The sequence below is a fragment of the Chelmon rostratus genome, chromosome 6, assembly GCF_017976325.1.
Source record: "Chelmon rostratus isolate fCheRos1 chromosome 6, fCheRos1.pri, whole genome shotgun sequence".
In the NCBI taxonomy this organism is placed as follows: domain Eukaryota; kingdom Metazoa; phylum Chordata; class Actinopteri; order Chaetodontiformes; family Chaetodontidae; genus Chelmon; species Chelmon rostratus.
This window is the reverse complement of record NC_055663.1, coordinates 19,143,108-19,168,222: the sequence shown is the minus strand read 5'-3', so window position 1 is coordinate 19,168,222 and position 25,115 is coordinate 19,143,108. Positions and strand designations below refer to the sequence as shown.

The 25,115-nt window shown below is 40.8% G+C and overlaps 3 protein-coding genes across 3 annotated transcripts; 1 reads left to right on the top strand and 2 right to left on the bottom strand.

Annotated features, from left to right (window-relative positions):
• Positions 1-1,002: 1,002 nt before the first annotated feature.
• On the bottom strand, positions 1,003-1,689 carry LOC121607734 (ribonuclease P protein subunit p25-like protein). Its single transcript, XM_041938676.1, has one exon. It carries the CDS (start codon positions 1,687-1,689, stop codon positions 1,003-1,005), a length of 687 nt encoding a protein of 228 aa, XP_041794610.1.
• Positions 1,690-3,749: 2,060 nt separating this feature from the next.
• LOC121607733 (protein mono-ADP-ribosyltransferase PARP6-like) lies at positions 3,750-10,644 on the bottom strand. Its single transcript, XM_041938675.1, has 22 exons — positions 10,567-10,644; positions 9,520-9,597; positions 8,226-8,320; positions 8,072-8,132; positions 7,881-7,971; positions 7,716-7,782; positions 7,403-7,552; positions 7,178-7,319; positions 6,926-7,057; positions 6,108-6,203; positions 5,916-6,008; positions 5,704-5,829; positions 5,533-5,598; positions 5,359-5,426; positions 5,191-5,239; positions 4,917-5,029; positions 4,741-4,813; positions 4,442-4,511; positions 4,259-4,338; positions 4,101-4,164; positions 3,926-4,010; positions 3,750-3,846 (listed from the first exon to the last, which is right to left on the bottom strand). Exons 1-22 carry the CDS (start codon positions 10,642-10,644, stop codon positions 3,750-3,752), a joined length of 1,974 nt encoding a protein of 657 aa, XP_041794609.1.
• A 4,703-nt stretch (positions 10,645-15,347) lies between these two features.
• On the top strand, positions 15,348-23,411 carry LOC121607594 (pyruvate kinase PKM-like). Its single transcript, XM_041938488.1, has 11 exons — positions 15,348-15,369; positions 17,294-17,472; positions 17,623-17,714; positions 19,291-19,422; positions 19,534-19,720; positions 19,841-20,111; positions 20,202-20,352; positions 20,439-20,591; positions 21,625-21,791; positions 22,524-22,705; positions 22,840-23,411. Exons 2-11 carry the CDS (start codon positions 17,322-17,324, stop codon positions 22,944-22,946), a joined length of 1,593 nt encoding a protein of 530 aa, XP_041794422.1. The 5' UTR covers positions 15,348-15,369; positions 17,294-17,321; the 3' UTR covers positions 22,947-23,411.
• Positions 23,412-25,115: the final 1,704 nt, after the last annotated feature.

The following is a 25,115-nucleotide window of genomic DNA, read 5'->3' as shown; positions in this document are numbered from 1 at the left end:
GTAGTGTTGACCCACTGGTTCTGACTTTGACCTAGCAATAACTCTGTAAAGTGCCCAGCATTTTTATGATTTTTCTGTCTCAATTTTGCAAAAAGTGGCTAAACATGTTTATACATACATTATCATTCTCACAGAAAAGTTCATTTAACATGGTATATATTCCAGTAGAATAAAAAAACTTCAAGTGGCATGCAACTGCTATAAGGCACATGCCAAAATTCTGCAAGACCCAATTAATGTAATTTTGACATTACTTAAAATTATCATGTGCATGAAAATGTGCTTTAAAAATAGAGCCTTGCTTCCCCTCAGTACGAGCCTACTAATAAGTGCAACGCAAACTGGTCCATAAAGCAACATCAGACTTTTGCTAAGGTTTTCCCAGAATATAGCCTGTCTGTCAGGATGAGAATGAGAGGGTGAGTCCTAACGCTTGTAGTATTATACTACTTTTTGAAATTCACTATACTGCTGTAACACATAATGACATGTCAGATGACATGTTTTGGAGGACAGATTGTGACCCACAAACACGAAGTGACTTGGATCAAAATTAACTGAAAATTCCATTTTTAATGTTTTGAACTGATTCTGTTCTATAAGAGTACATCTACTTTTATTGAAAAAAATATGCATATACTGTACACACAGATGCATTTCCAAACGACTTCATTTATTCCATCGATGTTACATCCATCAAAATGGACAGCATCATTATAAAAATCAACCCTCGAGCAAAACATTCTGGTCATGTGATCTGTGATGTGCATGAAATTGCTCCAAAAGTACAAAACAGAGTGAAAACTATTAATTCTAACTGTTATATTTACGATGACTAAGACCAATGCAGTGCTGTGTTCCCCTTTTGCATCAGAATAAGATCTAACATTACTATCATATAACTACTAATGTGACTATTTATATTGCTGCTAACACTTATTTAAACATTTACATTACTTTTTAGAACTAAATTGCAAAAAGCAGATTTAGTGCATGATGCATTCAGATTTTGGACATTCGTGGAGAACAAACACTCCAGTCATCCAGGCAGACTCTCTTGGCTGTGTGCTGTGAGGAGGGACTGTGAGCTGGCCTCAGAAGACCTTGATGCCTCTCTCGATCCTCTGTGGGAACACTCAGGGTTTGAGGAGGTTGGTATCCAGGCTCCTGGGGATCCAGAGGGTCTTTAGAGAGCAGGATGCAGATAGCAGGGACTGTCCTCTGCATGGTTATACCTGGTGCTCCCTGTTGAGGACTCTCCCACACCTCATTCACTGTCTTGTAGTAGAGCTTGGACACCTGGTGCAGCCCTCCTACTCTACGTTTCAGAATCTCCACGCAGGTGATGGTCTTGGTGACCCCTCTTCCTGAGCCAGTGAAGACCACCTGTCTCTTTGATGTCCCATTGCCGTCTTTTCCCTCCCCTTGCATGCGAGCTGTTGCAAAGCGAAGCAAATTGCGGATCTTGCTTCCTTCTTTCACCCTCATGTGCAGGATGTCTGCCGCCAGGCCGGGGATCGGGTAGGGACTGCTGTCCTCTGTGCGGCTGACCCTCCTGAAGTTACTCCCGCCAAGTTTTGTAGACAAAGATGTAGATGGGACATCAGGGCTGAATGAAGCAGACTGCAGTTCCATTACAGTGCTGCTTGCACCATTTGAACTCTTCAGCTGACCCCGGGGTTCAGTCATTGTTTAGACGCCAGTGAAATAACAATGCAGGATGCCGTTTCTGAGCCTGCAGCCTGAGGATTATTTGCATATCTCCCTGGACATCGGAAACACGTTTCTTGTCCATTCAGTATGTGACACTAAAAACTGATCAGCTTTGTAATCCAAACTTGTGACTTATCCTGATCTTCTTTCTGTCATCTGTCCATACTGCATTTGCATTCTGTCTTCTGAGCACTGAGATGACAGCCAGCTGTATGAAGAGGGTATTTCTTCCTCTAATCCCATTGACGTGAAGGAAAAGATGTCCTTGCTCTGTTCAGCACTGAGGACAGCTGATGCCAACAAACACATATGAGGCTCAGAGAGAGACATGTAGAGTGGGACATAGTGCTCTTAAAGGCACATGCAACATTTAACAATGTCTGTCACATTCGTAGTTTGTTGGTTTTGGAGGGAAGCTTTTGTTAAACCCTTGAGGGCCCAGAGATTTTATTTGTCCGTGTGGTTGCTTGAATAATACGGATGAATAAACATGAGTTAATGTGATTTAACAAGGCATGCAGTCGAAACAATCCTTTGTTTCAGCTGAATTGGTCTTGATTGTTGAAATTCTTGATGTGCCTCTTTGCAGATATCGCACCAAACTACAGTCTCACTGGGGTAAAGATATGTAGAAATAATAGAACAGTTATGGCAACATATAGTATATCATGGTTTTCAAGACAAATTCCCCTCTCCTTGCTATCATCAGAGAGCCATATGGTCTTTGAGAAGTGTCTTCCTTTGGGCTATTGCAGCAACTTCACAGTTCTCCTCCCTTCAGTCCATCGCCTGCTGGGCTGACCCAGAAAATGCTGGCTATACCATTTGTGCCTCTTTGAATCAATGACATTTATGAGGACAATCATACCTTGGAGCTGCTGCTAAACTTGCATAAAACCATAAATCAAGAACTTGCAGGAAAAGTTTCTTGTTCAGCTGCGAGCAGAGGTGTTTTCCTGAATGCTTTTTTTAAAGGTGCTGAGCCAAGGGAGGAGGTCAGGAGGCAGCTGTGTGGCTCATATGGAACCAGTATACTGTTATAATGGTGCATTTCTGCCTCACAGGGCGGTGTGCACCCTATGATATTCACTGACTCGAACAATGAGCACAAATATGTGGTTCTCAGTGGTGTCAGTATAGAGCAAATGGCTCCTGCAGGGGAATAATCCACTGGCATTAATGCTAGTTAAATTACATCAGTGAATATATTGGCATCATGAAAATATTCGTAAAACATTTTGATAATGGCTGTGGTTTACTGGAGTTACTGAATGTGCCACGAAACTCTCCATCTTCTTTGTGTGAGGTTTGTTTAGTATAAAGCACGTGACACATCTGGCGTGTTATGTGCAGTTGACTAGTGCAGCAGAATATAACACAGGCTCACGTCAGCACCCAAGTTTTGAATGTGCTCACAATATCCGTCTAATTCAAACATCTGAAGCACTCTCTACTTGCAGACATTTAGAATTATACGGGGCTTTATTATCTCTGTGTTAGCAACAAAAAAGCCCTCAGAGTAGTTGCTCTTGGTTACACTTCCACCTTGTGGTGCAACACACGTATTACATAATAACAAACATATCTTGGAGCTGCAGTAACAAGTAAAAAGGAAAACATTGGCTCTATTATACAAAATTAGCAAATATTGTAAACCTTTATTAAAAAAAATGTGTTTTTATAAAACTGTACAAATTATGCCTTCAAAGTACAGAGCTATGACACTGGTGGTAGACACAGTTTTAAGTTACACCAGACTGAAAATAAAGATATAAGGCGAAAAAAGTACACAACCAACTAGTTTCATTCATCTAATATTATTTCAACTAATAACCAAAAGAAGAAATTCTTAAGTTTTTCAGTATTTCCCTTCCTTTTTGTTGACATTTTTTATTAAAACAAAAGCTAAATAAAAGTAATATCAAGCAGCTCCTTGTTTTATGTACCATTGTCAAACCAGTAAAGCCAAACATAATGAATTTAGCTACAAGGACACAAAGACAAATTCTCAGCCAGTGTTTTCTTGCCTCAAAGCCTCAGCACAGCTTTGAAGCAATTACTTGTAAAATTTCCCTGTGGATCTTGGCTTCCTGAGTGTTGATGTGGACGTCTCCCACCTGGCCGTCCTCATACCTGAGAGAGAGGAGAGCAGAACATTGTAGAAATCTGAAATATAGGCAGAAAGGCTGCTGCCGCTTCATGTAATACTCACACAAAGAGGAAACGTGTGCACACATGGTCAGATATCGGACACACCCAAATGTTCCCATGTTTTTGAAGGTCCTTTGAAGTTATCACTGTTAAGACATACAGTAAACTTTTATGAAACAGTGCCACAAACTCAGTCCTTGTACCATCGAAACATGGCTCACAGCTCTTAAATGTACCTTCACAGAGAGCAATGCAGTTCAAGTTCCTGCTTTGCAGAAACCTGGCATGACCCGGCTGTTCCTAAGACGAGGACAGGATACAGGATGAGACTCCAAAAACAAGAACATGTCTTTCCATAACCATAAATTGCAGACAAATGTGAATAATAGTTTACCTGTTTGAGTCTGTTTGTTTGGCTGTGTTTCTTTATGAGTTCTTCTTTTGTGGGTATCTGGTGTCGCCCTTTACCCATCTCTGAACAAAGAGGAAGGACGAGTTTCAGAAACAATAATGGTGATCTTTGAATAAACAGGTCAGTTTGTATGTTGAGCAATATGACAAACGCGTGCACTCATACCTGAATATCCAAATGATATGCTTGAAATGGGACTCAGATAGATGCCTTTCCCGTATGCGGCCCCATGAAGCTTGAATAGGAAACAGGCCAATAATGTGAGATTGAAACAAATTAACACTTCAATTAATTTCAAACCCTCGTAGGTTTCATAGATTTTACATGTGATCTAAGCCTGACAAAAAATAACCTGAGAAAGTCTGTTGAAATCTGCACTGTGAAAGCACATTAGATTTAAAGGATTATATTACTTATAGAACTCAAAGAATGCAAACTCTTTTCATTTTCTCATACTTGCATACCTGCAATTTTGTATAAGAGGCGTTAACCAGCCCATTTCTCAAAATAGAGTGCCAGTTTTCAATGTGGGAACCGCTGAAAAGAGAGAAAATAGGATCAAAGTGTATTCAGCAAGGATTATATATATAGTGTTGATGTAAAGGTTTTATATTAGTTGCACAGCTTTGATTTTACCCACTGGAAAGCGAAGGTGCTGCCATAAAGTTTCCTGGCAGTTTGAAAACGAGCCTCTTTGGACGGTGGGCTGCTGACCAGCAGGAACTGATGGGGCGTGTGCATGAACTGAAGTTGCTATTGTGCACCACGTCATAAAAAATAGATGAGGGAGCGGCAACAGAATAAAAGTTATGTAAAGTATAAAACACATACGTAATCTGATATTTAGCCAATTATTAACTACGGCTGCTGTAAAACTGGACGTCAGACTTTAACTGTGAACTACTCTATCATACCCTGTTCAGTGGAAGCTTGACAATGTGTGATCTGTTGCTTGCTAATATCCTGTTGCCAAACATACAAACACACACCCACAAATGAATCTAAGAGACATTCATGACATATCAAGTTCATGAAATAGATTAAAATATGAGTGAAAGGTCAGTTTAGATTGTGTCACTCACCACTGCAGCAAGGGATGAGCGAGAGGGTCTATCTTGTCCATCTGCTTCTTTATTTCAGAATATGGACCCTGGATATGATGGAATATGGTTTAATCCATCTAGCGTTAATGCAGCTGTCGAGGAAACATTCCCCAGCTTTCAGATTATTCTCAGACAGATATCTTGTAAGATCACCTGTGCCATCCTCCGGACCAACAAGACACTATCCAGAGCTTTCTGCAGCCTGTCGTAGCTCTTTCGCTGTCACAACAAAATAATACATGATTGCAGAATAAAAGAAAGACATGATTATCTTAATACAAATCACGTCAGTCATGAATTACAGTAGAATTGTTCAGCTGATACCTTTGGACTAAAGGCCAGGGTTTTGGGGTTGCACGGATCAACAACAGAAGGGTACGGTTCAAATATGATGCTCTTGCGTGAAGACTCAAGGGCAGCTCTGCACATGGCCACCAGCAGGTCCACTACCTGCAGAATACACATTGCTGAAATACAGTATTCTTAGATTAGGATCATCCAGACCGCCTGTAAAAGTGTGCATGCTTGTCGCCAACCTCTGCGCCTGTGGCAACCTCTTCTGTAGCTCCAGACATAACCCCCAGTGTATAAAAGGAAAACACACACAGCTCCCTGGTGCAAACTGCTGGCTAGAAACACACACAAAGCAGAGTAGCGATCACGTGTTAACCGCTGTCTTCAGTCGACGAGCATCTAAATCAGCAGCTAATCTCTTTGTAGGAGTGTACCTTCAACATCGGGCCATTCTCAAACACGTGTCGCTCATCACAGACGACACAGTATTCATTCAGCGTGGGGAGTCTCTGCTCAGCGTACCTCATTACCTGCGTACACAGTAAAAAACATCATACATGATCCAACTGTGTGCTTCATATGAGCGTGAATGGAAGTTAGAATTGTGTCAGTATTTTTTTATGCTTATAAACCATTTTGTTATTATTGTTGCTATTGGGTATTTTATTGTATAAAAGTATTTATACATTAACTTCTTCCTCTTCTTCTTCTAATTATTATTTTACTTCATCTTGCCCATTGTTGAACACAAACTACATTATATTATCAGTTATTATTAAATTACAGTCAGAGTAGTTTATTTAATTGTTTTGTCTCTGTTGCTGCAATTTTAAATGAGAAATACATTTATATTTATATTTCAGAAATGAGTATTTAGGTTTCTGTTGTGATAATACCTACATAAATCACATTCTCTCAGATCATAAATCACACGTGTGTCTCTTTCTCTCTGTCAGAAAACAAACGTCATTTGCTTTTCACTCCTGTGTTCTTTCATGCAGCTGCAACCTTTTTGTGCTGGTGTCAGCTGGAGCGTGATAATGAGCGTTGTTACATGAAGGACTCTCCTGGATCTGCTGTGGCTTGGGATGCACTTCATTTGTACATTGCTTTGGACAAAAGTATCTGACAAATAAATACCAGCCAACGTGGAAATTCGAGCATCCACAATTCCGTGACAGCTGGGTAGGTCCAGGGAAGAGGCCCATCCCTCTCTGAGAAAATATAATAGTATTGATTTCTTATGCTTTACCTGCACCAAGAAGCCGTGCTGCAGAGTCGGGGTGGTCTTGCAGTGCCCGATGGCCTGAGAGGAAAAAAGCAGCTCTATCAGCTGTTTGGTACTAAGCTGCGCTGTTGACTTCACCGCTGACACCACCACCCTCTGTGGATGAAGGGACACAAACACTATTATTAAACACTTTCAGACCTTATCAGGTAAAAGGGCACATCACCACCACGGTCATGTGGCAGAGGTGTTCTGAGCTGAAGAGGGAGCCCTCACCTTTCCGCTGGGAGTGTAGGTGAAGAGCTCTCCTGTTGGATTCTTGATGGTGTAGGAAGTCGTGTGATTCGTGAAACGGTTCAGCTTCATTGCTGGTAAAATGATCCTTTCTTTCACGGCAGGTTCCTGGAGTCCGTCGGTCCTGCTCACGGTGAGTGGGGAAGCAGTGAATAGACACTCAAGAACAGGTTGAATATATGATTAAACTGGAGGATTGTCTCATACTTTGGTAGGGGGAGCCAGATGCTGAGTCTCGCACGAACTTTCTTGATGGTTCCACTCGGCCTGAACCAGCTTTGCCGCCTCTTCTGTTGGTTTACGACGTTCTCGTTGGTCAGATGTTTCCATTCCCGAGACAAGAAGACTGTGAGAATACTGGGGAACAGAAATAAAGAGCTGATCGGGTGGGCTGTAAATAGCATAGAAAATCTATAGCCTGTTTGAAGTAAAAGGTTTGTAGTGACGTCTGTGGAGGAGGCCTTTTACAACATGCATTTAAAATCATCTCTTCCAGAAAAATTCTAGTATGAACACTCACTTCTGTAGCTGTTTCCCAAGGCTAAAGTTATCAGTGTTGGATGGTTGAAAGACTTCAACTGAAGGTGCTGTGGTGAGAAACATCATCTAATCAGGTGTCACAGTGACTTATGGTAAGTCTAAGCTTATTGTGCATTTGTTTTGCAGCAGCGGTGCCGATGCTCACCAGGTCCGTCCAGATACTGAGACAGAGAGAAGTGCAGACGGATAACAATGGGCTCCGATGGATTCATCCTCCAGGCCTTGGCCACTTCCTCCTGTGGACACCAAAAAGCGTAATTAAACAGACCAAGATGCCGCAACAGCAAACATCCAAAATATTGCATTTGAAATGAGCGTATCTTAAATTCAACTTACATTCAAAAAGTTGGCATTTATGTTTAGGTCAACATCCACATCATCAATTGACCCATACTCCCTGCAGGAGAGGGAAAAGAGGGAGAAATGTGATGTAGAAAAGCAGCAGAGATCCTTTCCTTCTCAGACCTTGAATAAGAAAAGATGTTCTGACCTGATAGAGACGACAGAGTCTGAATACAAAGTCCTGACTGCCTCTATGTCAGAGTCCAGCTGGGGGTGGTGATACGGGTCAGCGGCACCGCTCTCCTGAGGAGACAAACACTAACACACTTACCTTATGGTCCAAACAGCTCAGCACCACAGGGGGCCGAGGGATTAAACCACTCACAGGGTTTTGCAACAATGGCTGAGAAAAAGGCTGTTATTATATCACCGTGTGATGTTTCAGGCAAGGCATGAAAAAAGAAAACGCAGAGACACACCTTACAAGTGCCCGTCCAAAGGGGTCACATGACAGGCCATGTGACCACAACATTATAAACCAAAAGGAGAGGAAATACATAACATAGTGAATCTTGTGATTACAATTGTTATGCAGGATGAACTCTTTCAGTATAAACCACTTAAACCACCTAAATAGACCAGAACGGAATCATCAGGTAAATAAACTATTTTTATTATTATTTTTATGGCATATTGTGAGGAGAAAAAGTGATTCAGCATGGTAGTAGCAACATAATGCATAAAAATGCACAATAAAGTCCTCAAAAATATTGACATTATACGTACATCAGCTAGTATGCAGCCTCCATTTATCTGGTTTTCGCATGATATTTATCATGTTTGGATGTGTGTGCTTTTGTATGTTATATTGTGTTACAATATAACATGTGGGTAACACATCATCTTATTGACCTCTATTTTCTATGTAGCATTTATTAGTTTTATATAAACAATAAATAAACAGTTTATAACTTACTATAAAACATTGTACTGTAGTTGTAAGCAGATATCAGGACTTTTCAAGAGTTTCAAGAGTTTATTCATGTATTTGGCAACTGTGTTAGCATAATTCCTACTCCTTCAAGCATGTTTTATATAATTAGGACAAAGTGTTTATTCTAATTAAATTAATTAGATGAATGAATGACATATTTATTCATACATTTATGAATACTTCTTTACTCTCGTAATCTTCATTCATTCAGGATGCTGCTGAAGGCAGCAGAATAAATTGAGCAGACGGATCTTGAGTTAAGATAGCTAATAAAGAAGTTATTACAATACAATGCAGTCAAATTACAGCTTCATTATAGGGGTATAAACCATCTATTACATATTTGTATTAGCTCCATACATTACGGCATTGACATTCTAACACCCAGTGACCACATGACAACTTCTGCTTTTAATCAAAACTTCATCTTTCTTTAGGTAGTTGTCTTTACTCAAGTGTATGACGATAATTAGGATTGTGCTAAAATAATATTCAGAGTAATGCTTACATTGATTCCACACAGGGTGTCCTCTGTGTCACTGTCCTCATCAGTTTGGCTGTCTGTCCACTGCTCACGCTCAGTCTCCTGTCGGGTTAATGGGACGAAGTGTTACTCAAAAGATCCACACAGCTAATGTGTTCCTGCTGTCCACCCAAACAAAGTCAGCTGGCCGTGCTGCCGCTGGTTTTCACACATGTGCACGACGTACATACAAAACCCAAAGATAGTGAATTTAATACTGCAGTAGAGTAAGAAAGAAAAAAAAGCACATATTCCAATTTAGAAACGAACAGAAGCCCAAACAAGTGAATTTCTGTCTAAAAAATGATTTAAACCCACTTCATCCATTAGTAATTGTTGCAGATAAATTCCGACCAACTAATCAAACAAATCAATAAAAAGAGGTCTATCATCTGTCAATACAAACAAACTTACTACCCTAAAATCATACCCAGACTGTGTGATATTAAGAATGTAATCTGAATGAGAGAGAGGGAAATTTGGAGCTTCTAGACTCACCATGTGTTCGGCTCTTTGCCACTTCTTCAGCAACAATCAGCAGTCTGTTCCCTCCACAATTAAACACCGTGCTGGAAAAACATATGTGGCTTCATTAGTTCAGCTTTACCTCAACAACATGCAGATATGAACACATCACTCTCTGCATCTTCTTCACAATTTAAAATATATTTTCATTGCCAAGATTATTTTCTTCAGAGACATGAAGACAGAAACATGTTTGGTAATAATGATGCAGATGACACATAGCCAAAAAAAATAAATTAAAAAAACTATTCTTACCTTTCCTTCCAGAGAAAAACTTTTAGTTTCCACATATTCCCATTGAGCAAACAAAGCAATGATATATAACAACAGCAAAAAGGAAAATCTCATGTCCATACGTGACCCCAAAAACAGTGAATGTCTGTGTTTGTTGGTTCGGCTGGCTGTTGTGTGCCTGGCCGTCCTCTCCCCCTCTGGTTTGGAGCAGCAGGAAGTCCCACATGTTCAGCGGCGGACTTCAGCGTCACGTGATTGGCTGCAGATACTGACAGCCTGATCAGCTGAACCTGGTCCAGACAGAGGAGAGGATGAGGATGAGACCTGCAGCTCCTGGGGCTTTAAGCCCATGCTTTTTATGCACAGTATCTCCATCCTGCATGTGTGATATGAGTGCCATCTTTTCCACAGCCTGTCTGATATATTCCTCAGTGACAGAGGAGAAAAACAAAGCTATGTATCATACTATCCTCCAGACTCTTGTAGAGTCAGGTTCATGAATCAGTTTTAAGACTGTGGTGACAACAAAGTTCCCAGGTGGCAGAGTTGAAGGATAGTGATACGGGTGATGTTTGGCATTTATTAGTCTTCCTGTCTGCCTGCTGTGCTGCAGTCTGACCTTAATCGGCAGTTACCCTTGTTAGCCGTCGCCTGCTGCTCTGCAGTCTGGCCAGATTAGACACTTCTAGGACTGCATACATCTGTGCAAATCTTCTCTCAACAAGTGCTTTTCTCAGGGTAATCCACTTAGGCATGCACGGGTGTTTGTTGTGTGTTTATTTATAGTGGGTGGGCACAATATCATGAGCCCCCTTTCTGCATGCTGTCATCTTCAAGGCTTTGCATGAACAATAATATATAAAACAATCGAATAGAAAGCAGCTGAAATCGTTGCCTGGGTAGTGAGTGACATTACAAGCTCAACAAAGCCTGTATTTGTTGCAGGGGTACTGATTTATATTGTGTTATATTGTGCTGTTTTTGTGTTGTTGCATCCACCCCTTCTCATTTTATACACCTACTGGCGTATCATAACTTTATCCGTCAGACCCACATGATAAAGAAAGAGCAACCAAGCATTATACAATAACTGCAGCTGCTGTAGACACCAAATGGTCAATATGAAGAATTATCAGGAAGTGAACTGAAATAAATAAAGTTGGTAAATCCTTCATTTAAACAGGCTAATTAGATCAGGCTCTCTCTCTATCTTTATTTACATTTTTTATTTGATGATCACAGCCAGACAGAAAATCAGAGAGCGCATAACGTCATACAGACAAACAAGCACAAGTCAAATGCACAAACATAACATCTGAATTAGATTCACGTTACAGAAAAAAAGGAGTTTGCACAGAATTTAAAACCAGTTTGAACATGTGGTGCAGCCAAAGAGTCTTATTAAGTTTAATTCTTTGTTACACTGACCTAAGTACCAGTATTGGGACTGCACACACTGTTATGCACAAGCACCAGATGCACTGTCTACAAGAGGATTTTTTAAAAGTTGAAATACAGAGAAGACAAAAAAGGAAAATAAAAATACAATACAGATAAAGACGTACAGCTTAGCCATGACTTAACACCTCTATTGAAAACATTAGAATGCATATCCACCTCCGTAAATGTGACCTGTTGATGTTCTCACTCAGCAGCTCAGGACAATTAAACCAGCTGTCCACAAGAGAGAGCTGTTGTTGAGAGAGAGACAGTGTGTCTGTTTCACACTAAACACTGATTGTCTCAAAAACATCCGACTGACTTTGGCAATGTCACTGGCAATTAAACATCATGATTAGATATCAAAACGTTCTCACACATATCATTCTAAGTGCAGTTTTGCTGACATCTTCAGTTTGTTTTTGCGTTTTGCAGCTGTGACTGATGCCTTCTTTTCCTTTCCGCAGTGCATTGTGGGAAAGTAGTGTCCATCACCAGCAGGCTCAAAAATGAAGCAGGTTTAGTATGCAAGCTGTGTGAAAACACTCCAGACTCAAAACCACCTTATTAGAGACAATATGGAGTATGGATGTAGGGCGCGACAAGGGTGTGTAATTAACATACAGGGGAATTAGATGTGAAATAAGAAGGAAAATCATTTTGAGCTGTGCAAGTATTTACCTGTTGCACCATGTATTAGCATATGAACGATTAGACAGTTAAAATATTTTGATGTTACTAACACAGGTGAACTGAGAGCTGAGACCATCGGATGTCATTTTAAAAGAATGATTTATTGTTTAATTGATCTTTTGACTAGAATTCTCTGCAGCTCTTATCCAGCTTTCACATTTTAGGTTTGTACATTCATCTTTAAACGGACGGGAGGTGGATAAAAGTCAGTTTGGAGTCACATTTCTGCCTCAAAGCTTCTGCAGGCTGCAAGAATATTTAGGAGTTGGAAATGACACATACGGTTGGTCCTGATGAAATATTGTACAATTTATTGATTTTTTTCTTGTTTAACAGCCTTGTAAACAACTACAGAGTTTATATTAATTTTTACAAATTGTTTTGTTGTTTTAAACCTAAGCTCTTCAATCTTGCTGCAGCTCTCTCATCCAGTTAAGGATGTTTTTAAGGTTACCTTTATATTTAGGTTTTGTGAGTTCAGGTTGGCTAATTGCCATTTTTTGTTGCAGCAGAAGAGCAAACCTGAGCCTCCCCCTCCAATTTATATATAGTAACAAATATATGGACAAATCATCTTTCCTTTTTTTTTAATTAATGAAAGAAATGTGGCTGGGCCAAAAAAAGAAAAGAGTGCCCCTATCAGTAGATGAAGTACATGAGTTTATCTCTGAGGAGGGCTGAGACCGTGTGTTTAGCTTCTCTTGAATAATAGCGAGGAGAGTGCACAAATACACTCACCAGCCAATGGTACACTTCTTTCAATGATTCAGTTTTTGCTGAGACTGTCTGAAAGGTGATAATTCTACTTCATGTTTATTATTGAGGTCTGGGTGGGTGCTGCTGTTGTACTGGAGTGCACCATATTTAAAGGTATTTCTAGTATTCTGACCCTCTCATGTATGTAAATAGGGTGGACAAAATATTAACACCTCTCAATATAATGCAGTCCAGTTCAACGCTACTGCAAACTACAGCCTCATGCAGTTAAATCCATAAATCTGTGACGGTGTCAATCACAACTGAACATCATCATCTTTGTAAAGGCAGTATTTCAGAGAGACCTTTTAAATTAGATGCAACAAGTGTCCCTCATGAAGTGGCTGTTGAGTGCATGTTTAACTTGGCACATGACACATCTACTTTTACGGCGTGGTACACTGTGTTCTACATGCTACATGAAGCTAGACATGGCTAAACTATATATACATATACAACATACTTTGGCAGAATGACAACCAGATATGCAGTTTGGGTTTCAAGCCTATTTTTGGGAAAAGTGTGTCATGTGTTACTATACCTGAATGAATGTAATGTGTGCATGTATGCATCTGCATAATATCTCAGCAGGTTGATATTAAGTTTGAATCTCTGCAAGCATCTACTGTTGCTTCTGACATATAACACATCTCCTGGATTTCTCTGTACGTTGCGCACCTTTTGCACTACTTGCTTTTTGTCTTTTTTATTTTCACACACTATGTTTATTGTTATGCACCAAATATCGAGGCAAATTCCTTGTATTTGACAACCTACTTGGCAATAAACCTGATTCTGTTTCTGATTCTAGCTCTTCAGGTGTCATATCCTCCTGTGCAAGTAATTTTCAGCTTGGCTGCACCTTTGTTCTCATTTTGGAAGACAATTACTGTATATCAAGCTCTAAGTGAATGCATTTGGGCCGTCATATCATGCTGCAGGAATGCAGACACAGTTCCACCCCTGCTGAGATCATGAAACAGAGCAGCCCTGCCTGTCAAACAGTGTGACATGAAGTCTAACGTGCCAAAGAAGAAGTAAAGGAGATGATTTTTTTTTAGTTTCAAAATGAGAGATCACAGTGCAACCATAAAAGGAGGAGAAAATTGTCAAGATATGGAGAAATCAATAATAAATAAAGAAAAATTAAATGCATATCGATAAAAAGAAGACAAAAACAAAACAAGGCTGAATTAAAGATTAAGTCCTGAAGTAGTTTTTTATTCTGAATTTGTTAGACCAGGCGTGCATGTGATCAATGTGGGATCTTAACAAATGAAGAATATTTCTTACTAGATTTTGCACAATGTCGAGGACAGTGTGTCCTGGGAAGGAAGCCAAATGAAAAGTATGAATGTTTTTGTATTCATGAACTCATCAAAAGTCTTCACATGAAGAGAAAATTGAGATCTCACACTCTCAATACTTTTTTCAATGTGCTCATTTTTAAAGAACTTTAACAGAATTCTAGTTTGTATTTAGAGTTCAAGTACAACTCAGGACAGTAGGTTAGTGTAAATACTGCGTTTAAACTAAGGAAACATGGGCTACCTCACAAGTAGCCCATGTAATACCAATATTATGATTTTGCCTGTGAAAGCTTTTTAAAACCATATTTGTGTTGCCATTCACAAAGATCATCGAATATTTCAATACACAAATTACTAACACAAAAAATGAAATAACTGCTTGGTCCTTGAGATAAACAATATACAGGAGAAGTGAATTAAAAGCCATAAAAATCTTTAATACTACTAATTAAAGAACATAAGCTAGATCAGAAAAAGCAGCACTTCGCAAATTACAGTCAAAAGGTCATCCTGTAGTTCAGAAGTTAAGGCTCGGGTCCAGCCGAGGCTCATGTTTAAGCATCAGCAGAGCGCTTTGTGATTGGTCAGGCGAACAACACTCGTACCTGCGCTGTATCCTCCCTCAATATTGTTGAACTTCTGCGAATCGAGTAAGAAATCTGACTCTGGGTTTGACAATTACATATGGAAAATATCTTCCATGTGAAAAATGTTCGTTCAGCTCGCCGTCCAAACGGTCAATCGCACCGCCACTGTCGCGGACTATATCCTGTGCCGCCGTTCACACAGGAAAGTAGTCCCGGCTGGTGAGGGGGATAAAAAGTGTCGTCCCAGCAGAACCAGTGGCGCCTTCGTCCTTGCAAAGTTTACCCAGTAGGTGAGTAACAGCAAGTAGATTCAGCTTTATCACAGAGAGAGACGATTCTGTATTAGTTTTAACTGAATTTAAATTAGAGGAACATTTCCTATAATGTTTTTTCAAAGTCAAAGTCACTGAACAAACTTCTTCTTAGAACACTTACTAACATACCTAATATTTACAGTTATTTCATTATAATTGCGCATAGATTGTATTGAAATAATATATACAATTCACATGTACTGTATCTAAAAAGGCACTTTGATATGGACTATCAGGAGAGTGCTCCACTGGTTTTGCACACACAGCTCCTTAATGCACAGTGTAACTTCTTTATTTGTTCCTTATATCTATTTTATTATTTTTCTGCATGCTGCTCTCATCCCACATCTCTGCTCTGCTTCTTGCACTGCTGTAATTTTCCTTCCTCGGCATGAAGAAAGTTTGGCCTTTCTTATCTGAATATTGACAGTCTAGATGTCCTCACTGACAAATAGGTAGACAGAAAAGTGAGAAATGAAATAACCACTTAATGAAATAAATAGCAGCCTAATGTATGACCTGTTACTCAATTGCGTAATGATTCATTTTTAGTAATTAGCTGTGACTTAATTACGTGGAGCTTTTGTAGACTGCATTATTCAGAAATTTTGCTTTGACTAGGCAAGTTCTATAGATCAGAGCCCTTTTGTCATGTTCTGAGGTGTTTTTTTCTCATATGTTACTACCCTCAGCTGTTATTTTCGGCGTATTCTGGGCTGTAGTGGTTTCCCAGCACACACGCCATATTTCCATGCCCTGGCAGAGGGCACATATCAGTCATGCATGTTGCATACCTCTACTGTAGCCGACTGTAAACTGAATCCTGATAATTCAGCTCTGTCCTTTTAATGTGCATAGTTTGGACTCTTAAACAGCATTGCACTCAGGCAGCACAAATCATGTTTTTCAGCTCCCTCCTGAAGCTCTGGAGTTAAGTCTTTGTGTGTATGAGTTATCTTCAGCCTCGGTCAGAAGTGGCCAGCTCCTCTTCTTCAGCTGCGCATAAACTCCCGCTGGAATGTGGAGAGTGCAGTCAGGCAGGCACATACTGTTGCTTTATGCACAGGCCGTTCGGTCAGTTTGCACGGTCACTCTCCACTGGTGGAGACTTTAGTGAATTCATGGAGAGGTCACCCCTTATTATAAGAAAGAAAGAATCTTTCTATAGTTTCTCATTTACTTTTCTTTGACTATTATTTCCTCATGTACTCACATTTATGTGATAATTTGGGACGCTTATGTAGCTTCTATATAAAGTTCTTGGTTGTGAGTTTCAGAAGCCTTTGTGTCACCAAACTCAAAGTATTTACCTGCACTGTCTTCTGTTTATGGTCCATAACAAGAAAAAATCTCCCATATAACCTTATAACCTGCAATCCTGATTCCAAAAAAGTGGGGATGCTGAAATAAAGACAACATATTTAATGTTTGACCACATCATCTTCATAGATTTTTGTAAATATCTGCTTATTCTGAATTTGATGCAGCAACACATTTCAAAGTTAAGACAGGAGCAAAAGAGACTGGAAAAAAGACTGGAAAAGTTGTGGAACGTTTCAAAAACACCTGTTTGGAACATTCCACAGGTAAACAGGTGATAGTGTCATGATTGGGTATGAAAGGGACATCCTCGAAAGTCGTTCACAGACGAGGATGGAGCAAGGTTTGCCACTTTGTGAACACATGATTTTATAAAGGAGATTACAACATGGAATCAGGAACACTTCAGTGAACACAGTTGTTATCAAATGATTGCATTCTGTTCTTATCTACGTTCTACACGGCGTCCTAGAGTTTTTGGAATCAGGGTTGTATAATTATCATAGGTAAATAGACATCAGAGGTAGGGCTGTCAGGTACAAATCGATCATCGCACTTGTTTCCTCCTCTGTCTCCACAGGACTTTTCCTGCAGACACAGATCCAGTCATGTCACAGTCAAAGGATATGGGCTCTTCCATCATCCACACCCAGCAGCTGCACGCTGCCATGGCGGACACCTTCATTGAGCACATGTGCCTGCTGGACATTGACTCTGAACCTGCTGTGTCTCGCAACACCGGCATCATCTGCACAATCGGTCAGACTCATTAACAAACCCATGACTTTGTTACAAACTTTATTCAAATGTTATCTAATTCTATCAAAATTTGAAACATCCACATGACATTATAAACTTTATATGTAGCTCAGTGGTTCTCTGTAAAATCATTCACCTGTCTCAATGCAGGACCTGCCTCCCGATCTGTGGAGATGGCCAAGGAAATGATCAAGGCTGGGATGAACATTGCAAGAATGAACTTCTCTCATGGCACACATGAAGTGAGTCAGAAAACCTTGCAGCCTGTTGCACTGCATAATCCCAAAGCTGGTGATTTAGCAGTGGCTGTCGAATCCAAAACGTTTGTGTGTGCAGAAGTGCAACATGTTTGTGAGTTCAAACCTGCACATGGCAGCAGAGCAGTAGTTTCTTTACCCTCTACACATGACTCAGTGCAGATTTACCCTTTACGGCTACCTCTGACACCAGTGTGACATTACTCTTGCGGTAGACTAACTGTCTGTGCCTGTAATGTGATCTGTGAGCTTGGACTTGCCCCCTCAGGGCCGGGTCTGTGATGCAGCTTGTGATTTGGCGAGCAAGCCAACTTTACGGCCCACCCTATACTACTGACCCCTCGCCTTTAAAAGTCATGCCTCTTTACCTTTTTCACTGTCACCTGAGTGGATGACCCATCAAATCTATCATCAGCTGTAGTGTGAAAACCCGCAGTTGATATTTGGGATCTTCAAAGGTTAACAGCAGTGCTTTTTTTCCTCACTGTAACTCAACTCTCCGGGTGGCTTTTGACTTCTTGACTTGTCTGTGCAGTGGTGTGATCACTCAGCACTGCCGGGGTTTCAGCAACAAAAAAAGATGAAATTGATCATCATAACTCCAGAAAATCACAACAAAGTGGACATAGGGTTTGTTATGAGCAGGGCAAAATAGATTTGACCTCTGTCTCATTGGCGTGTCAGTTGCCAGTCCTATAAATAGGTCTCCTCTGAGGTCAGCTTTACAGGAACAGTATGAGTAGAAGGCATGTAGTGAAACCACTGTTCATTATTGTCAACGCTGTCAACTGTCCTCAGTCGACCGAAGTCATATATTAGACTGTGATATTCTGTGTTTTTGCATGTGGTATATATGACAAGATCCTTAGCTGTAGACAGACAGAAGTATTTCATTTAACTTGTCAAAGCCCCACTTTAAGACTACAACTCAAATGTTTTGGAAACTATTCACTTAAGACCCGATAGTCTGTGAGCAGCTATTTATGCACAGTCAAACTGAACAATGTCATGTGCTAAATGTGTGTTGCAGCTGTTAGACGACATTTACTACATATAGTTATGTAAAAATGTGACACATTTAGAGATAAGATTTTCTCCACTTAAGTAAAACAAGATATTATGACTTAATAATACAGCTACTATCCCAAAAAAGTCATTTCATCATCAGATCATTTAGAGATGAACTGTGTTTAACAACAACAGTTTCACAAAGTGTTCCTGAGCCCATGTAGTAACATCCTTTATACGATCATGTGTTCACAAAGTGGTGAACCTCGCTATATCCTCGCTTATGAACGACTGAGCCTTTCCAGGATGCTCCTTTCATACTCAATCATGATACTATCACCTGTTACCAATCAACCTGTTTACCTGTGGATTGATCCAAACAGGTGTTTTTGGAGCGTTCCACAACTCTCCCAGCCTTTTGTTGCTCCTGTCCAAACTTTTCCCAACACGTTTTGAAATGTGTTGCTGCATCAAATTCAGAATGAGCAGATATTTACAAAAATCAATGACGCTGTCAAACATTAACATTTGTTTAACACCCAACATCATACAGTACCATGCTGAGACCATCAAGAATGTCCGTGAGGCAGCTGAGAGCTTCGGCCCAGGATCTGCTGAATACAGACCAGTGGCCATCGCTCTGGACACCAAGGGACCAGAAATCAGGACCGGACTTATCAAGGGCGTGAGTCCTCCCCAGATTCCGTATTAATTAAGATACCAATGAGGCCTTTTTTTAAATTTATTGCACACATAATTGAGAATGACCAGGCTGTCTCTCCCTGGTCTTGTTTAGAGTGGCACAGCTGAGGTTGAGCTCAAGAAGGGCGAAACCATCAAGCTCACACTGGATGACCAGTTCATGGAGAATTGCGATGAGAAAGTTCTGTGGCTCGACTACAAGAACATCACCAAGGTTGTGCAGACCGGAAGCCACGTCTACATTGATGACGGTCTGATTTCCCTGAAGGTTAAAGAAATTGGTAAGACAAAACAGCCATCGAACCATTTGGCTCCTCCAGTCTGTCTTTCATGCAGATTTTGCGTTCACCTTTCTGCTTACTGCTGGAACTGAAGTTTCTCCTCATTCTGTGCGTCTTAAGGCAGCAACTACCTGATGTGTGACATTGAGAATGGCGGTATGCTGGGCAGCAAGAAGGGCGTCAACCTGCCCGGAGCTGCTGTCGACCTGCCTGCTGTGTCTGAGAAGGACATTAAGGACCTGCAGTTCGGTGTGGAGCAGGGTGTTGACATGGTCTTCGCCTCCTTCATCCGTAAGGCCGCTGACGTTCACGCTGTCAGGAAAGTGCTGGGAGAGAAGGGCAAGGACATCAAGATCATCAGCAAGCTAGAGAACCATGAGGGCGTGCGCAGGTGGGTGGATTCCCAGCGATCACACGAGTCTCCACAGATCTTGATCTTTGGACAGCTGTTAAACTGATTATCTGTGTTTTTGCCTGTTAGATTCGATGAGATCCTGGAGGCTAGTGATGGCATCATGGTTGCCCGTGGAGACCTGGGCATTGAAATCCCAACAGAGAAGGTCTTCATTGCCCAGAAGATGATGACTGGCAGGTGCAACAGGATCGGCAAGCCCATCGTCTGTGCCACACAGGTCTGTGGCATCGGCAGTAGGAAACTGTTGTGGAAGACATTTTTAAGAAGAAAAGAGTATCAGGGAGTCTTGTTGTTTCTCCTCAGATGCTGGAAAGCATGACCAAGAAACCTCGCCCTACTCGCGCCGAGGCCAGCGATGTCGCCAACGCCGTGCTGGACGGCAACGACTGCATCATGCTGAGTGGTGAGACCGCCAAGGGAGACTACCCCCTGGAGGCTGTACGCACACAGCACATGGTAAGAGCACCTCTGACTGATCCCATTGATTAAGTGTTATATCGAGGTCAGTGTCTGTGTGCACAATGTTGGCATCTTTCACAGCTTCATACCGGTACTTTTGCATGTTTTGGTTGCATTTTTTAAAATTTGTTGAAAAATATCTGATGAAAAGCTGCTAAATTTACATGATCAAGCAGCACATTGGTGCTGGTTTGCACTCTCACTCTTCGTCATTCTTTGTCAGGGCTTTATATACATATAGGCTCACTGTTTTGTGGAATCCCGAAGCCGCTTATTGTACTTAAAAGAGGGGGAAAAAAATCTGAAGAGGAATTTTGCTCATGTAATTGTCATATAAGTCTGATTTAGTCATGTACTGACCATGGAAAATACACAATAATCCATGTTTTAGCTCGTTTTACAAGAAATGTACATTTTGTAGTGTCCAGCAATCTAAGCAGCTTGTTAATCTGCTCTCATCATTTCATCAGTTCCATAATGCTGCATCCACATTCCAGTGATGCTCAAGGTCATGAAAAATAAACAAGTAAACAAAATTGCGCAGTCAATATAAACAGTCCATAAAAGGCAGGAATGCTTCTGTTCATTGTGATGTAAGTTATGTTTTCATTGTGAGCACATCACTGGTAGCAGCTTGGGTTTGACTAACAGCTTGTCTCGTATTTGTTCGACTTGCTTTGTGTATCCTGTTGCACCTGCCCTTCCCTCCGTCCATCTGCTACCAAACATCTCCTCTTGTCTTCTTGCACTGTGCTTTAACTGTGTGATCATATTACTCAACTAGCATGTGTCTGAGGATCTGCAGTGCACAGCAACAGTCCCTGGACATCATGGACACCGCTGTTGTTTAGCTTCATGTCTCAGTGTGCGTTCAGGTACGAGGACCTCTGCACTGAGGTTAACCGCCCCTTTGTTTTGTCCTTTTCAAATACAAACTAACTCCTGCAGTTAAAACTTGTTGTGTGACTGCAGCCTGACTCTGCTGTGATCTGTTTTGTTTTGTTTTTTGTTTCTGTTTTCACATGCTCAGATTGCCCGTGAAGCCGAGGCAGCCATGTTCCACAGGCAGATGTTCGAGGAGCTTCGCCGCATCACCCATCTGACCCGCGACCCCACAGAGTCCGTCGCTATCGGTGCCGTCGAGGCTTCCTTCAAGTGCTGCGCCAGCGCCATCATTGTGCTCACCAAGTCTGGCAGGTGAGACGCCAAGAAGTTGTTCATCCTGTAAACCTCCTCTGCAGTTCTCTGACTCACGATATCTTCCACGGCGCCCACTGGTGCATTATAATATCTCTCTATCCCTCCGCCTCCACTCGCTCCCGAGCACAAGCTCTCGGCTCCTGTGAAGTGTGCCAACTTTCACGGCACTCACAATCTGTGCTCCACTCGTGACCTTTTGAGATCTGAACCCTGACATTTCACAAGTTAATTTTAACTCCCTGTTCATTCCTCTCCATCTGGGAGCTCATCCTCAGAACACATGATAGAGAGGACGTACTACTGTCAGCTGGACAGATTTCCTAATTATAATGGCACAATTAAAGCAGCTGTATAAATATTTATTTGGATCACACAACTACTTGTATGTGAAAGGAGTCGCACAGTTATTACCTCCCGACTCTCCTGTTCCTCTGGAGCTTGATAGCGATTGCTTTATTGTCATTTTTTAGTTGTTTTACTCTCAAAAAGTTGTTTTCATCTAAAAGACAACTATGCAGTATATCTGCCCAGGTCCATACAGCAGACAACTGGCTGGTGAACATTTCCCTCTGGAGTTGGTGGAGACCAAAATTAGAGCTAAAAAAGTGAACATTGGTGTTTTTCAGATTGTTTTCAGAGAATCAGTTACTGCAGGTGTAAGATTTTGTTTGTTTGTTTTTTTTACTGAAATATTTTTTCTTTATAATAATTTGTACCTGTTACGTGCAGGTCTGCTCACATGCTATCAAGATACAGGCCACGCGCCCCCATCATTGCTGTGACCCGCTGTGGTCAGACCGCCCGCCAGGCCCACCTGTACCGCGGTATCTACCCTGTGCTCTACACCAAGGCTGCTAACGACGTCTGGGCCGAGGACGTTGACCTGCGTGTGAACTTTGCCCTGGAAGTCGGTGAGTGCTGATGTGTTCTGTTCTGTTAAACTCAAATAAGAGGACTTTTAACAGTAAAGTAAACTATTAGGAGGGTGAAAATCCCATCGCCAGGCTTTATGTTTGTCACTAACACCTCTCTCCTCTTTCCACAGGCAAGCACCGCAAATTCTTCAAGTCCGGTGATGTGGCCCTTGTTGTTACCGGCTGGCGCCCCGGTTCCGGTTACACCAACACCATGAGAGTTGTGTTGGTGCCTTGAACTTCATCAAAGGACATTAGTAACCACTTCCCCTCCCCTCCTCTCCTGTAACCTGCCTCCGCCTGTGTCGGACTTTTCTTTTCTGTTGGTCTTCATGACCGACAGAAACTCAAAAACCAAGCCGCTCCTTCAAAGGACTTTTAATGTTGGCGTTCACAGACAGTAACTCCCTGATTCCTGTCATCCATGTGTGTAATTTATTGTCTGAATCCTGTTGCCAGAGACTGAACTCAAAACCTTTTAGTGGAAACTCTCCTGTCATGTGTGTTCCTGTTTGCATGGTGAACTAATTGGAAATCAGTATTCCTCTGCAAGTGCACGTCATGTAATTTCCTCTTTGGTTCTTTAATTGTCCAGGGATGAACATAAACATGTACTGTTATTGTCTTCTGCAGTTGGTACAAAATGTAATTGTGAAGTGACCTGGCATGATTGCATTTCCATTAAAAGGAATTCTGGGGTCAACTGTGTTTGTCTTCTTTTTGTTATCACACTGAACTGAGACAAGAGCCCTTTTTTCAATCAGTATGTTCCATGCTGAGCATTCCAGTGAGATGCAGGGAAAAATAGATGGATTAAAAACAGGGATGTTTCGGTTCATGGTCAGCAGCGTCTTAATCTGTGAGTTGCAGGACGCCCAAATACAAAATACAGGAGACACAAGTTTAACGTTTGAGATACATACAAAAGTAAAAAATCATTAGTCTGAATGGACGTGTGTCTTGACGTCAATGAGTAGTATGATGTTATTGAAAGGGTTCCAAAGAGCAGCAGTTTTGTCAGCGTCTCAAAGTAGAGAATTAAAAAACATGCCAAGATGAATAAGCAAAAAATATGTTGAAATTTGTTAAGGGTAATTTTTAACAAGTTGGGACAGGGGCAGCAGAAGACTGGGAAAGTTGTGGGATGCTCCAAAAACACCTGTTCATTCTGATCATTCTACAGGTAAACAGGTTCATTGCTAACAGGTGATAGTATCATGATTGGGTATGAAAGGAGCATCCTGGAAAGGCTCAGTCATTCACAAGCGAGGATGGAGCGAGGTTCGCCACATGATTGTGTAAGGAGATTATTGCATGTAATTTTGTACTCAATTTGAAATCTCCTTCCCCAAACGTCAATCTTTCTGTTAACGTAATTTCTCCCAATATTTAATAATGTTGTTTGTGATCAATTGCCTGTTAATCAGGACAAACAGAGCAGAGCCGGTTTTGTGACTGACTGTTGCTTTGCCTGAATGAAACGACCAATCCAATAACTGGCTCTGCTCTGTACATTTTGGAAAACTGACAACATGACTGTCTAATAAAACTATACTAGTAAATATAAGCAACAACAAATAAAAATAAAATTTCACAAAAAAATATATCGTATTTTTTTTTTGTTTGTTTGTTTTATTGGCCATACTAGATATTTTGTATGTCTTTTGTCGTGATTATTTCTTTTAGAAATTACTATTGAACATTATGGGTCCCCATACAAATCCGACCTTCAGAAGGCTCCAGTGAGATGTTTTCACCCTTTGTATGACTTGTAAAATGTTGCACTGGTTGGATAAACATTTAGAATTTTGCACTTTAGTCAAAGCATTAATACCCCAATCGAAAAAAATACATCAGACTATTAAATCACAATGCAATCTTCATAAGACTGGCTCTCTTCTGCTTTGGACCAACCTGGCAGCTTCTTCTTTAAAAAAAAAACAAAAAAAAACATCTTCTTTTAATCAAACCTTGCAGAGGCATGAATTAAACATCTATATTTACTTAGTAATCCAACAGTCATCACTCCATGAACATGGCAGATAAATTTCTTTGACGAGCCGAATATTTGGCAGATTATAATCCTGGCTATTTTGAATGTTGGCACCAAACATCACCATGCAGTTCTCCATTTTTTAATCTGTCTTGAAACTTTGTCAGCGCTTTATCAGATTCTCCTTCATGCCTCGCTCGGCTCTTGAAAAGAAATCAACAGCTAGGACGAGCATCATTGACCATATGTTATTTTATTGCATTGAATTCAGTAGCTAAAATAAAATATGCCTAACATACATAGGTGATGGAATCCTCAGATTTGTTGGTTAAAAGGCAGCAAAATGAGATATAAATATATAAATACATGAATGACTGACACCTCCTCGCCTGCACGCACCTTTAAGTTGAATGC

Bases quoted from the DNA above. Each gene is read 5' to 3' on its own strand.
- LOC121607734 (XM_041938676.1), bottom strand. From the start codon at position 1,689: ATGACTGAACCCCGGGGTCAGCTGAAGAGTTCAAATGGTGCAAGCAGC.
- LOC121607733 (XM_041938675.1), bottom strand. From the start codon at position 10,644: ATGGGCTTAAAGCCCCAGGAGCTGCAGGTCTCATCCTCATCCTCTCCT. The intron at 7,783-7,880 runs GTGAGCATCGGC...TTCTCACCACAG, and splicing joins TCAGTATCTGGACGGACCTG to CACCTTCAGTTGAAGTCTTT. The intron at 5,427-5,532 runs GTGATCTTACAA...CATCATATCCAG, and splicing joins TGGTCCGGAGGATGGCACAG to GGTCCATATTCTGAAATAAA.
- LOC121607594 (XM_041938488.1), top strand. From the start codon at position 17,322: ATGTCACAGTCAAAGGATATGGGCTCTTCCATCATCCACACCCAGCAG. The intron at 20,112-20,201 runs GTGGGTGGATTC...TTTGCCTGTTAG, and splicing joins AACCATGAGGGCGTGCGCAG to ATTCGATGAGATCCTGGAGG. The intron at 22,706-22,839 runs GTGAGTGCTGAT...CTCTTTCCACAG, and splicing joins GAACTTTGCCCTGGAAGTCG to GCAAGCACCGCAAATTCTTC.